The sequence below is a fragment of the Cavia porcellus genome, unplaced genomic scaffold (assembly GCF_034190915.1).
Source record: "Cavia porcellus strain 051 isolate PalLab524CR breed Dunkin Hartley unplaced genomic scaffold, mCavPor4.1 scaffold_24, whole genome shotgun sequence".
NCBI lineage: Eukaryota > Metazoa > Chordata > Mammalia > Rodentia > Caviidae > Cavia > Cavia porcellus.
In genome coordinates, this window is record NW_026947507.1 from 33,775,137 (window position 1) to 33,788,500 (window position 13,364).

At 51.4% G+C, this 13,364-nt stretch overlaps 1 protein-coding gene across 1 annotated transcript in view; it reads right to left on the reverse strand.

Annotated features, from left to right (window-relative positions):
- Lzts1 (leucine zipper tumor suppressor 1) overlaps positions 1-13,364 on the reverse strand; it is a 49,346-nt gene that overhangs the window by 7,788 nt on the left and 28,194 nt on the right. The window contains exon 2 of the mRNA XM_003479343.5: positions 122-592. Within this exon, the coding sequence (XP_003479391.1) occupies positions 122-466 (345 nt within the window). The 5' untranslated portion in view covers positions 467-592. The remainder of the gene's footprint in view (positions 1-121; positions 593-13,364) is intronic.

Genomic DNA, 13,364 nt, shown 5'->3' on the forward strand with positions numbered 1-13,364 from the left:
GCCAGAAGTCTCTACGGGGAGGCCCTGGACACACTTGGGCTGCCACTGTTCCCTGCCCCCTCCCCATGTCAACTCCCTGCACTTTCCTGTCCACCCAGCCTTGCCAGGGGCCCCCACTCACCATGTCCAGCTGGTTGGAGAAGGGCATGAGCTTGGGTGGCGTAGACGGATCAAAGTCCACCCCAGTTGGGCCCCCGACATCTCCACTGGACAGTGCCGTGTAGTCTGGGCGGTGGGAGCCCCGGGCCTTCTGGCTGACCTTGATATAGAAGAAGTCTTCGCTCTTGCCCATTTTGGAGCTGGACTTGCTGTGACCAGAGTCCTGGGAGAAACCAAACCTCAGCAGCCCGTCCGAGTAGCGGTTGAGCTTCTTGAGGTGGGAGGATTTGCGCAGCTTGTACTGCGAGGCCCGGCAGTGTTTGCTGTGGAAGCCGTGACCGGAGATGAGGCTGCTGACACTGCCCATGGTGACAATGACGCAGTGACCAAGATGTGGGGGCTTGAGGTGGCTGTGACAGTGAGGGGCAGACCTGACTTTGCAAGAAGACTGCGGTCATAGCAAAACCCTCACAGAGCATGGACAGCCATAGACCTGCAAGGAGACAGAAGATATACGTCAGCCTGGGTAGAGCCAGGCTCTGCACAGCCCACGTGGTGACTTCCGGAGTGTTTCTCTGATCTGTCACTGCAGTCCAGACCCTCATGCCCCACCACCTGGAGGGACTAGGTGCTAGGACATCAGACACCTGCACTCATGGTGCCACCCACACATCATCACTGTGGCCTGTACCAGACCATACAGAGCATGGCAGAGTAGGAGAGAATGCTTTGAGGTGATTTGGTCCAGGGAGAGCTGTGTTTTGGGTGTGCCCCTGAAATTTAATTCCCAAAGTCATTAATGTTAATGGTAGTTGGGTAGTAGTTAGAAGTTAATTAGTATTAGTCATGAGGGGAAGGGGCTTTATAAGAAGAGGAAGATCACCAAGGGATGCCCTGCAGCACCTCTGAAGGCTGCAGAGTCCCCACCGACAAGATGACCTCACCAGATGTGGCTGCTTCATCTTAAAAGTCCCAGCCTTCAGAATCTTGAGTCCAACAAACCCATATTGTTGTATGAATTACACAGCCTGGGCTATTTTGTTAGAGCAACAGCAAACAGACCTACACAAGGAGTGTTAGGGTAGCTTTTGGAGAAATACCCCAAAATGAGAGGCAAGCCATGTGGGGATCCAGCAGCACAGCTCACAAGAGAGACTCAAGTCCCCAAACCCCAAGTCCCTGAGATGGAGCCTGCTGGGCTAGGTGACAGCAGCTTGGAGAAGAGTGGGACGAAAGAGGATCAACAAGGTTGGCAGAGAAGGAGCAGTCGGGAAGGTAGCATGGGCTGGGGGCGCTGCAAGGGCATTAGTTCGACTCTGGCTAAGAGGAGTTCTAGATGGTTCTAAGAGACTGGCGGAGTCTTAAGATGGTTCTAAGTAGCTGGCAGTTTCCCTGGGCATGGGACAGGGACGCTGGGTCAGGTTTCTCCAGCTGAAGGGTAAGGAAGAGGCTGGTGAGGGGCTGGAGTGGAACTGGTGGCTCAGTTAAGTAAGTGACTAAGACACCACCTTGCATGGCAAGGGTGATAGCTGTGGATTAAATTTTAGAAGTAATTTTAAGGTTGAAGCTGTAGGATTTGCTAAAGGACTAGATAGATGTAAGGCAGTGAAAGAAAAGTGAAGAATGTCTCTAAAAATGGAAAAAGCAAAGAAAAAAGCAAAGCCAGAAAAAAAAAAAAAAGACTAAAGTTTAGATGACAGCCATCTGAAGTAAAAAGATACCATTTACAGAGAAATGGATGGCTACAAGTGAGCTGGTGTAGGGCAAGGTGAGATGGAGAGCCAGGATTGGGCTTGATTTAGGACATCCAGCTGGCAACGCCTGTGGGGTGTCCAAGGAGTGATGGGGGTATGGGGTGGGGGAGGCGCTGGAGCTTCAGATCAACATGTAAAGGATGCCAGTCTACAGAAGCCAGCTGGGAGACTCATCGCTGTTACTACAGAGCAAGTGCAGAAAGACAAGAGAAGCTTGAGGCCTGGCCCATGGAACAACGGCAGATTAGAAAGGTGAGAGAGGAGCAAAGAGGAGAAATGCAGATGGTCCTGATGGTGGGGTGGAGAGTGAAGGAAAATAGGAAAAAAGACTTTTCATTAAGGATGGTGTTAGTTGGTGTTGAAGATGACAACTGACTATTTACTAAGGGATGCGGCCACATGGAGGTCCTTGGAGACCTTACCAAGATGAGTTTTGGTGGAGCGATGGGAAGAAAGGCTGTATTGGAGAGGGTTCAGGGGAGAAAGGAGGGAGTGATTGTGGTCTCCACTGTTGAGAAATCTACCATTGGCTTGGCTGGGTTCCCAGTTCCACCACTGTCACAGCTGCGATGTGGAAGATATTTGACATCTTTCCCCTTCAGTTTTGCAAACCAGTTCTAGGAGGCACCTAACAATTTTTAGAAAATAGGATCTCCTCCTATAGTCAGTGCTTAAAACACTAACAATCACCTCGTCAGTACCAGACAGGAGCTCAGTTGGGAATGTTCACAGCACACATGTGTGGGTTGGATTTAGGAGAATATCTGAGTAAAGCTAGGTTTCCAAAGGAGAAAGGTGTGTGTGTGCATCAGACAGAAGGGGGAGAAATTCCCGGGTCATAAGACTAGACCAATTACAGGGAAAACAACTACCAACTAAAAAAATAATAGGAGATGTGGAAGGAACACTGGCTGTCTGTTCTCTAAATTATCCTGTTGACCTTCAAAGGGCCAAAGAATCTCCCCCTCTCCCAGCAGGGTCCTGAGGAGCAGCACTGCAAGACAGAAAGAGCCAGAGACTGCCACCACCAGGATGGAAACTTGCTGGGTTATGCTGAGGAGCAGAGACTGCATTAAGAAGGCGATCCCTATTCCATTCGTACAAGCACGATCCTCTCTCATCTTCCCTCTCCTTCCCTTCCTTCTTTCTTTTTGTGGTACTAGGGGTAGAACCAGAGGCCCTCACATTGCTCTACACCCCCAGCCCTTTTTTATTCTGAGACAGGGTCTTGCTAAGTCACTGCATGGCCCAGGCTTCACTCCAACTTGTGTTCCTCCTGGCTCAGCTTCCCAGAGCGCTGGCATCACAGGTATGTGTCACCTCACCAACTGGTATCTGTTATTTTCATTATGATTGGAATCCTTATGGGATCTTCAGTCCCACAGTGCATTTTCCAGAACCAGTTCTCTGAGTCAAAGCAGCTTTCTGGCATTAAATTCCTATATTGCTCTTCCCAGGAGCTCAGGGCTCCTCTGTCAACCTAACAGTGACCATGGACAAACGCGCTTTATGTCCACCCAGGTCACTGACCACTAACTTGCTGAGGTCCTAGGAGGTGAACTTCTACATGGGGAAGCAGCTTTGGCCTAAAGCCTCTCCGTCCTCTCTTCCTTGTACCACTGGGGCGAGGGGCTCCTTCCCATCTGCCCCCTATTTGTGAGCACTCCACATCCAGGCTGGGCCACTGGCTATGGTGCCAGCCGGATTTCAGTGTACAAATTGACCTCTCTGAGGTTTCTTCAATGCAAATGGAAAAGTTCGGTCCCACATGGGATCACTAAGAAGATGAAACACAAACAGAAGTAAAGTATGATGCTCAGTCAGGCTACATCCTCTACAATATGTGTGACAGATTTTGAGGCAGACACATGTGGCCCCTTCATGGAGCCTGTGACACAGAGGAGGCATACCTGCAATATCAGGCAGATACGCTGTCTAGCTTGGATCTGGGATGCTCCCCAAAACTCATGTCCTGAAGGCCTGATCCCAAATGGACAGCGTTGTTGGGAGGTGCAGACACTTTAGGTGGTGGTGCCTAGTTTGCCAAGTGGGTGGCTGGGGAGGGCACAGCTTTGAAGGGTATAACTTGTCCCCAGCTTGCGTGCTTCTCCTCTTTCGCTCCCTGCTTCTTGGACACCATGAGCTGAGGTGCTTTGCTCTGCCACCACGGATTGCCTTCCTGTAGCACCAAAGTCCTCTAAGCCAAGTGACCATGGACAGTGGGCTTCTTTCGTCGCCCAAACCGATTTTCTCAGGTGTTTTGTTGCAGTGACCGGAAGCTAACACACATGCTAAATGAATCTGCTTGTGGGTCTGTGTGAGGCTTCACCGCCTTCTCTTCTCACGTGACTGGAAAGAGCCTCTGAAGGAGACTTTCCTGGCCTGTTGGTCACATACATCTGAGTGTCCAGGCCATGGCACCTCAGTGCAAAGCCTTGAGGTCTCCTGCAGCTCTTAGCATAAAATAGACTCTGCCTGACATCCTGTGAGCCCCTGGCAAGTGGGGCCTGGTCCCTCGATTTTGCTTGCTCCTGTCCACACTGCAGCCGTACCTGTTTATACACAAAACCATTTCCCACCCACCCAGAGCCTTCCCACCTGCTACTGCTCCGCCTCTCCCCTTGATTCTTTCTCCCTTTCTTCTCTCCTCCAGCCTGACCTCTAAGTAAGGTGAGTTTCCCTGGATACCACAGAAAAACTCAAGCTCCTCCACTTCTTTCTATTAACCTATTTGTTGCCTACAAACTACTTGGCTTAGCCTGTCACACTTATCTTTAAAGGGATTGTTCATGTGTATGTATCTCCACCAGAATATGACCTTGATGACAGCAAATCTTTGCATCTACAGCTCCTAAAACAAAAATAAGGAAGACCAAACACCAATGCAGAGAGGTTCAATGCCAAGGCCTCACTCAACTAACCAGCAAGAAATGGGGTATTTGAACACAGACCCAAATGCTACCCTCTTCACATTTCAGTATGCAGTTGGGGATGATAGCTTGGAGAGGTTTGGAGCCTGTCCCAGAGAGCAAAGAGTCTCCAGGGTTGAGGAAGAGAAACTCTAGAGAAAAGATCACTCTGGTGATCCCAGCCATCACTCCATTTCCTTTGTGGATAAATGCCAGTGAGGTTTTGGGTCCCTAAAAGCTCCATCATTCTCCTGAGCAGCAGTGTGGGGACTCAGTATGCACGAGGTCTGTGCTAGGAGCTTCAGGACTGGGAAAGAGATGACAAAGAATGTTGAGAGTAAAGAATAAGAGTGAGAAGACACATGGCCAAAGGATGGCCACCTCTGGTTGCCTGAAGTGCATTCCTGGCTCTTATCCCCAGATACCTATGAGCTGCCCCCAAGTCTTGACATGCAGAGCTGCTGTGTGGTTACTCTGAAGCTAAGCTAAACACCTCTAAGTGTCTAGACTTGTTCACAGTAAAGTTGGAGAAAGCCTTGAAAAAAGCTTGGCTGTGACCCAGCCTGGTCCTTAAGCCTAGATTCGCCCCCCCCCCCCAAAGCTATCCCTGCCCCCTGTAGAACAGGGTGAGGGGAGACATATCTGAAATCCTGGAAGCCAATCCTCATGGGCCAGGGGTAACGTCAGCCACTGACTGTGCAGATCTCAGAGATGCAGGAGCAGCCAGAGAGGGGGAGGGAAGGGGGACAGGGAGGGGACGCTGACTCTGAGTTCAGCCCAGCAGCCCCTGCACAAGATCTGCCTGAGCCCACAGACGCTGAGCCTGAGGGGAAAAGGAAGTCTCAGCCTTCTCAGCTGCACTTCTGAACCTCACACCCCAGGGAATTCAGAGGCAGCCTTGACCTTTGCCCCATGCCCACCCTGCACTGGGAAGACACCACTACTCTGGAATGGCTTGAGTGGCTCCTGTTCCCACCCCCATAGACAGAACCTGGGCAGGACACCTGCACTGGCCTTCCCAAAGAAACCAGGGCTCAATTCCTTGTGATACCTTCCTCTCCTTATCCCTTCCATGGCGTGGGAGGAGCAAAGCAGTCTGTCTGGGCTCTGAGTTCTGTCTGACTTCTGAGTTCTGGAGTCCTGGCGGCAACAGAGTGGCACTGGACACAGAGGGCACAAGACAAGATCTCCCCTCTGCCTGTGCACAGCCTTGTGTCCTCTAGGCTCTTTGCAAGTGCGATGTGGGTTTGTGACAGCTCCTGGGAACATAATGAGATGTAGCCACCCCCTCCTCTGAGAATCGCACCCCTCCAACATTTTGGATACAGCCTCTGAGCTCCACTGACCGAGTCTGGGTTATGTGATGGAATCCAAAGTGGACTCTGGGGAGCCTAAGAGCTTGACCTTTGGTCACCGAGTTGACTTGAAATCACTCCCTGCTTCTCTAAACATGGAGAGATGGCAGAGAGGACAGGAAGAGAAAACAAAGGCAAAGTGCTCTTACTCCTGGGCTGTAAGTGTAGCTACCCTAGTTCCCAACACATGGGCAGCTTTGAGACCAGTGTCCAAGGGTGTCCCCAGGTGGTCAGCCTGGGAGCCACCCAGCTAGGTAGATTAGGGCTTCTTGGACCCAACACTCCACTACTCTACCTTCCTTCTGGTGTTTACTTTTGAAAATTTTAAACTGAATTTTAGTACTGGGTATTGAACCCAAGGTGCTAGCACTGAATGACACCCCTATCCTTTTATTCTGTATTTTGAGACAGAATCTTCCTAGTTGCATGGGCTGGTCTTGAAGTTGCTATCTTCCTGCCTCAGTCTCCCCAAGTGCTGGGGTTACAGCTGTATACCATCACTCCCACTTTAACAAAGCTTTCTAAAACTGAAATACTTATAAGAATAACCCAAGTATCCTATCCAGAATGGACAATTATTAAAATGTGATACTGGTTTCAGGTATAAAACATCTCAGAGTCAAAACCCTCATTTACTGTTCCTTCCCAATCCCCATTCCAATTCCTCTTAGTGCATCCTCATGAATTTGGTTGGGAACATTTTGGGGTCACAAAACCGTTTAACATGTCCCATGACTGCTAGATATTTCTTTTTTTTACTTTATAGGAATGGTATTGTATTGTATGGATCAGTCAGTGGTCCTGATTGCTTTACTCAATCTCTTTATTTTCTATCTGCAACTCACTCACATGGACAGGGGTAGCAATGGTCGCTAGGTGCCGCCAGGAAGCACTGTCACCCCTCAGATCTTTCCATTGGGTTGCTAAACCTCTCCTGTATAGGGTTACTGGTGCACACATTTGGGGATTTTTCTAAGATTTATTTTGTTGGGATCTTAGAAGCTGTCTAGTTTTGAAAGTCCTTTCTCTTAAATCAAAACTCCCCAAGAGAGCTGGTGTCTGAACCCCCTATATTAGCTAAGGCATCAAAGGAAGGTCGGGGAGTAGGATGGAGAGACCCTAAATCACACTTCACCTGTCAGCAGGAATGGAAAGGGACCAGCTGGTGTTGCTAGTCCTGAGAGGCCACTGACAACGTGGAGTGGGAGGGAGGAGCCCTTTGTGGGGAGCCTGGGGCATGGTGGCGGAAAAGGGCTTTGGCTATGCAGAGAAGGTGGTTCCCTGCAGGTGACCGAGAAACTCTCCATTCTGAAGCAGCCTCCTTGCAAGTGGCAACATCTCCTATAGCACACCGTACCCAAACACAGGAACCAGGTGGGGCTGTGGGCATCCTTTAACCAATTCCTTCACAATCCTGGGGCTGCACTGAGGTCCAGAGCAGAGAAGAGACTTCCTCAGGCCTCAGCTCAAAATCCAAGCTGGCGACCAGCATTCTAGGTAGTTACGAGAAAGACAGGACCAGATGGGCTCCATTCCTGAACAAAGGAGAGGGCATTACCTGCTATACTGGCACCTGGGTACGGTGTGGAAGGGGGTGCTGTGTGTGCAGCTAATAAAAATGGGGCTCACCCCATTGGATTTACAGTGCTGCTCCAATCCGAGAAGACTGTTTTGGGGTTTCTAGTACCCCAACAGGCAGAGGAACCTATAGGTAGCTCGTGGTGGGCGAGCTGCCTCGCCTCCAGGAACGGCTGGTGGCTACTGGGAGACACTGAACTATGTCCCAGCTTCTTTCCTTCTGGGTGGCATGGCCAGTCCAGGAGAGCTTCTCATCTTGGCCATGGGGCCACATCCAACCTTTTTACTCAGTTCAATCTTTGAAACACACATGGTCCCTTGGGCAGAGCAATGGCCAAGCATCAAACCTGGTTCTCAGACGAGCAGGCCAGGACTCTCCTGAGCCTGCATGTGGCTCTGCAACCTCAGCTTCCTCTTTATAGGAAAAAGTAGTCCCCTTCTCGGAGTGCCTCTCCTTTCCCTATTCTGAGCACCCTGGACCCACAGTGGCCTCCCAGTGCTCAGCTCCCTTGAGCAGGCTCGTGTTGTTTCCTCAGGTCATCTTTTTTGAAGGCGAAGATGGAACAAAAGCTTTTTGTATCACAAACACCACTGAACACAGTGCTAAGAACATAATAGATGCTTAATATGTTTTTTTTTTTTTTTGGTACCAGAGATCGAACTCATGACCTCGCACTTGTAAGACTTACGCAGCTGAGCTAAATCCTCAACCCTTAATAAATATTCTTAGTAAATCAGCTCTCAGGGATGTGCAGGGATTACTGATATAGGTCCTGGATGGGAAGGTGAGGTATGGGGGAGGACATGTGACTTACACTAGGTCTCACAACATGTACACACTGAAGCCAAGTCTACAAAATTAAAAATCCAAATCTGGTTTACAAGCAAGTTTTTGTGACTTAAGACTTTCCATTCAATTGGTGACTTAGGAGAATTAAAGCAACCTCTCCCCCAAAGAGCAGTCCTGTGAAAAGATTTTGACCGAGATAAAGAAATGTGAGCAAGGTCTCTGTTCCCAAAGCTCATACACCGAAGTCAACAGAGTGTAAACAGCAGCACTAATTCAGCTGCAGACACAAGATGCTCAGGAGCTTGTTGGTGAGAATTAGTCCCTCTCTATCCCCAGCATCTGAGTGGCTTCGTATTTTTTTTCCTTTCAGAGAGGAAGAGCAAGTTCTTACCATGTCCTTTGCCTCATCTTTTGGATGCTCTGGTAGGGGATGCTATTTAGGCTATTAGGTTAGTGGCACTGTCTTTTCACTGCACTTTCTCCCACTCTGGCTGCAGGGCGCTCAGGGTCCAGAGAGATGCTGTGGGAGGATGGACGGAGGGAAGCCAGGATGGGCAGGAGTCGGGGAACTCGCAGGGAGCTAATTCTGGTTCTCTCTCACTCTGAGCTTGGGACTCGCATTTCCCTTTCCCAGTCCCTGTTATCACTACTCGTAGCTGGGAGGTTGGAAGTCACTAGGAGGGAACCACGGGGCACCCTACATCATACCCTATCCTGGCACCCACTTTTCCTGCTTCATTACCATCAGGCTCTGCTCTCAGCAAAGGATCACACATTGCAAGGCCTGTTTTGTCCCATGGCCCAGGGTTCAACCTCTCAGCACCTCTACATACTGAAGTGCGGGATAAGCATGACCAGTACAACGCAGAGCCACTGCCGGGATTCTGTGAAATCAGCTGTTATCCAAATGCTTGCCCACTTTAAGAGCAGGTCATGCACATCAGTGTCAACCGAAGCTCCTGAAATTACAAAGTAGCTGGAAAGACACTGGAACTTGCTCTTCCCACATCAAGTTAAAGGCATTCACAGGTTTACAGATCTTTCAGGAAAAAGCTCCCAGCCCTACACCCACTCCATGCCCACCGCTCTGGGGTTCACAGGGCTGAGTTCCTGGGGACCTTCTCACCTGCAGACTTGTCTCTCTGTTTCCAGCAAGACCAGGACAGCAGCTGGGGCTTGCAGGGATGTGCGAACAGCCCCAAGGCGCCTGCCAGCTGGGGATGGGGGCTCTGGCTGCACCAGACTGGTGGGCGGACCCCCAGCCAGCGTCAGCTCCTGGCAGAGGTCTCTCTGTGGCTGAATGGGGCACGTGCCGAGGGCTAATTGAGCCCCCTTTTGTGACCACTTTCCCCACCCCCTCCCCCAGTCCATACTTTGCCGGGGCTCAGCTTTCCTTATCTGGAATTCCTCCCAGGCTTGTGTTCTTTGGCCTTGACCCCTCCCCTCCACTCCCGCGTGCTGCTCTAGATGTGGGGTTAGGGGGCCCGGGCCCAGGGAGCCTAGGAGCCAGTTAATCATCTCAGCCCAGTCTGCAAGCCTCCACAGCCCGAAGGGCTCCGTGCACAGCGCTCAATACACATTTTCTGAGTGAATGGATGAATGGAGGCTGGGATGGGGGCAGCGTGGGCGGCGCGGAGAGGCTGAGGCGCTGAGGTGGTGAAGGGGAGCAGGTTGCCGGTGGGTTGGGAGAGGGCCCACGCAGCACTCAATTAAGAGCACTTGGATTCGGAAGAAAGGCAGAAAGTGAAAGGGCAATCGCTGGCAGGCTGAGTCACTGCACCCGGCGAATAATCGAATAATCGGAAGCAATTCCGCTTCCCACTGCTCCGGGAAGAATCAAAAGCCACTCTGCCTGGCAGCCTTTGTGTGCGGGCTGTCAGTGCTCAGCTGCCGGCTGATCCTTCCCCCTTACCGGTGGGCAGCTTGTGTTTTAGCAGCTCTGACTGACAGTTCTCCCCAAGAAAAAGATTACCCACCAATGCCGACCTGCCCTTCCCCCTTCCAAAAATAAAGCCCCAGTTACATGCAGAGCTCATGCAGACTGAACCCCCTGTGTGAGGGCAGGCGACACCCATGTGCCAGAGCAGAAGGCGGCCTCATACACATTCATGAGTTGGGCACAGACCTCGGGGGCTGGACAGCGCTGAACAGCTAAGAGCTACTTCTGAAGAACTGTGACTTACACTGGGCATGGTGGTGTGTCTGTGATCCCAACACTTTGGGAGGCTGAGGCAGGAAGATCGTAAGTTCAGAATTCAGCCTGGGCAAGATAGTGAGACCCTGACTCACAATACAAAATAATAATAAAAAAAAATCTGTGATTGTAGCTCATTGTGAAATTCTCTGGGTTCTGTCGGCAATAGCACAATAAACAAACACACACTCGGTGAGGAAGCAGGAGAGGAGGGCTGGGCATCTGGCTTGATACCTTCTCATCCCACCTGGACAGACACAAGCAACCCAGGAGCAGCTGGAGCTTGAATGTCGGGCCAGATGGTCCCCCTGACAGCCAACCCCTGCCTGCCCTGGAGCGAAGGCTAAGCGGCCCCTGCAGAAAGGTGAAACTGAAGATTCTCACCGGAGGCTCAGCGAGGCAGCACCAGAACCAACAGGCTCTTGGGCAGGACAATAAAACAGCTTGCTGCGAACTTACTAAAGTGCTCTGAGGTCAAGTTCAGCTTCACTAGGGAAAGACTTGTGAAGGACAAGCCACGCCAGCCACAGGCTTGGGAAAGGGGAGTGGTGGCATGCTGTTAGCTCTGTGACGAATGTGCTCCAGGTACCCAAAGTTGGTACCTAGTGCTTAGCAAACTGGAATGTATTCTACCTGGAGGGCAGAAGTTTCCAGTTCTCTTGGGGTTTTGGCTCTGAGGAATGGCTCTATGGCTAGCTCCTTCTCCCCCAGAATCTGACCCTTCATTCACCTGTCCCCAGGTCTACACACAATCCTCCCACACTAGGAGATGTACCAGCTGAGCCAACACACACTGCAATTCATCCCAATGGCGAAAGGTGGGGACATGGCAAGGGTGCCCTTCCCTTGCTAACTGTACCCCTTGAACATAGAGGGAAGTGGGGCCCAACAGTGGCACCATAGAAGCTGCCACCACCTCATTCCACCTGTCCCCAAGGTCTGCCTGTGGGCAGAGGCAGGAGACCTCAGAGATCAATAGGAGGGGAAAGAACTTGGCCCATGCTGCACTGCAAGAGGCCACACAGACCAAGGTGGCCTGGCAACTTGTACCAGGCCACACAGCAAGGTAGGAGCAGAGCTGGGGCTGTGAACCAGGCTCCTCCCCGGTGCCTCCCACTCAAGTCTTTCTTGAACAGTGGACAGGGAGGAGGAAGCTGACAGACAGGAATGTTACTCTCTACTGAGAGTCTTTGCTTTAAAGATGCTCAGACCAGACCAAAGAGGAAACCAAGTGCCCTCCCTTCACCCCTGCAATCTGTGACTTCTTTTTTTTTTTTTTTTTTTTTTTTTTTTGGTCTTTTCCCTTTTTATCCATACTGGGGATAGAACTCATGACTGCCTGCTTGCAAGGCAGGCGCTTATGCCACTGAGCTAAATCCCCAGCCCCTAATCTGTGACTTCTTATGTTCATCCCTGCCATGATGGGGACTGCAGCCAGGTGATGGGGGTGTCTTTCCAGAAAAAAATCTAGGAAAAACTGGAACTTAGCTATGCGGTTGGTGGGAGGGGGTGGCAAGGGATGGAGGGAGAAAAAAGTGGAAAGCTGTTTGCCACCTACCAGAGCCCAGGCAGAGCTCTGCTTTGGGCAGGCAAGAGCAAGCAGCAGAGGCCCGTGTGGAGGGGTAGGTGAGGACTGAGAGACGCTCCCTGCTCCCCTGCTCCCCTGCTCCCCCTCTCTCACGTTCACCACAGCCTGGCTCCTCCTTCATAGCCACTGACAGAGTGACAGCACATGTGTTGTATAATAGGCACTAGGATTTGGGGGAAGAACTGGCAGAAGGCACAGCTGTGGGCACTGGAAGTGGTCTCAGTGCCCTCTGTGCTCCAGAGTGCGTGTCCCTATGCTCCATGCTAGGCCCATCTGCTGGGAGTCTGTGCGACTCAGCAGACTGAGTCCTCGCCTCAGAGTCCCTACCTGTCCTGCTTGGAGCTCCTCTTGGTGCCACCTGATGTGTCTGACTGGGGAGGGTGACTTCCATGTCACCTCTCCCTGCTTCCTCCCTGTGCTGCCTCCTCTAGTGCTGAACCAGAGCCTCATATTCAGCAGAGGGCTGTGCCTCCGATAGCCTCCCCACGCTTCCCACCCTGGCCCACTGTCCCTACCCTTCAGACACTGAGCTGCTTAACCTCTCCAGAAGCTCTGGCCCAGCAAAGTGGCCCCCAGCTATCACAGAAGTCTCTGATTCTGTCCCTTCTGCCTCTGTGAGCCATTCTGGTCTGGCTTACCACGTTGGCAAGGCCAGAGGGGCAAGAAGACTCTCTCAACAGTGTCATGGAGGCGCTGGGACTTGAAGGCCATTCAAATGTCACTCATCACTCCTGGACCTTCTGCACTTCCAGCCCAGTGATGCTGACCTGTCACACGCTTCCCAACCTGTCATCCTGGCCTCTCAGGAACTTTCTACCTTTCTTCCCTTAATAGAGATGGCCTCTGGGCCCAATGAGACTGCTGGCAGGTGCACAGGGGCAGGGGCAGGTGAAGCCCCCTTAATTCCCCTGGCCTTCTTCCACTAACAAATGTCTAACAAATCAAGTAAAGAACTACAAACCTCCATGCCTGGGATCTGGGGAAGGGGGAGGCACAGAGCGGCTGCTGCTGGTTGGCTCAGGGCCAGCACTGGGATGCTGAGTCTGATGCTTTGTCTGTACGTCTGGAACTGCACAGAATTATCCTACACTCCTTGA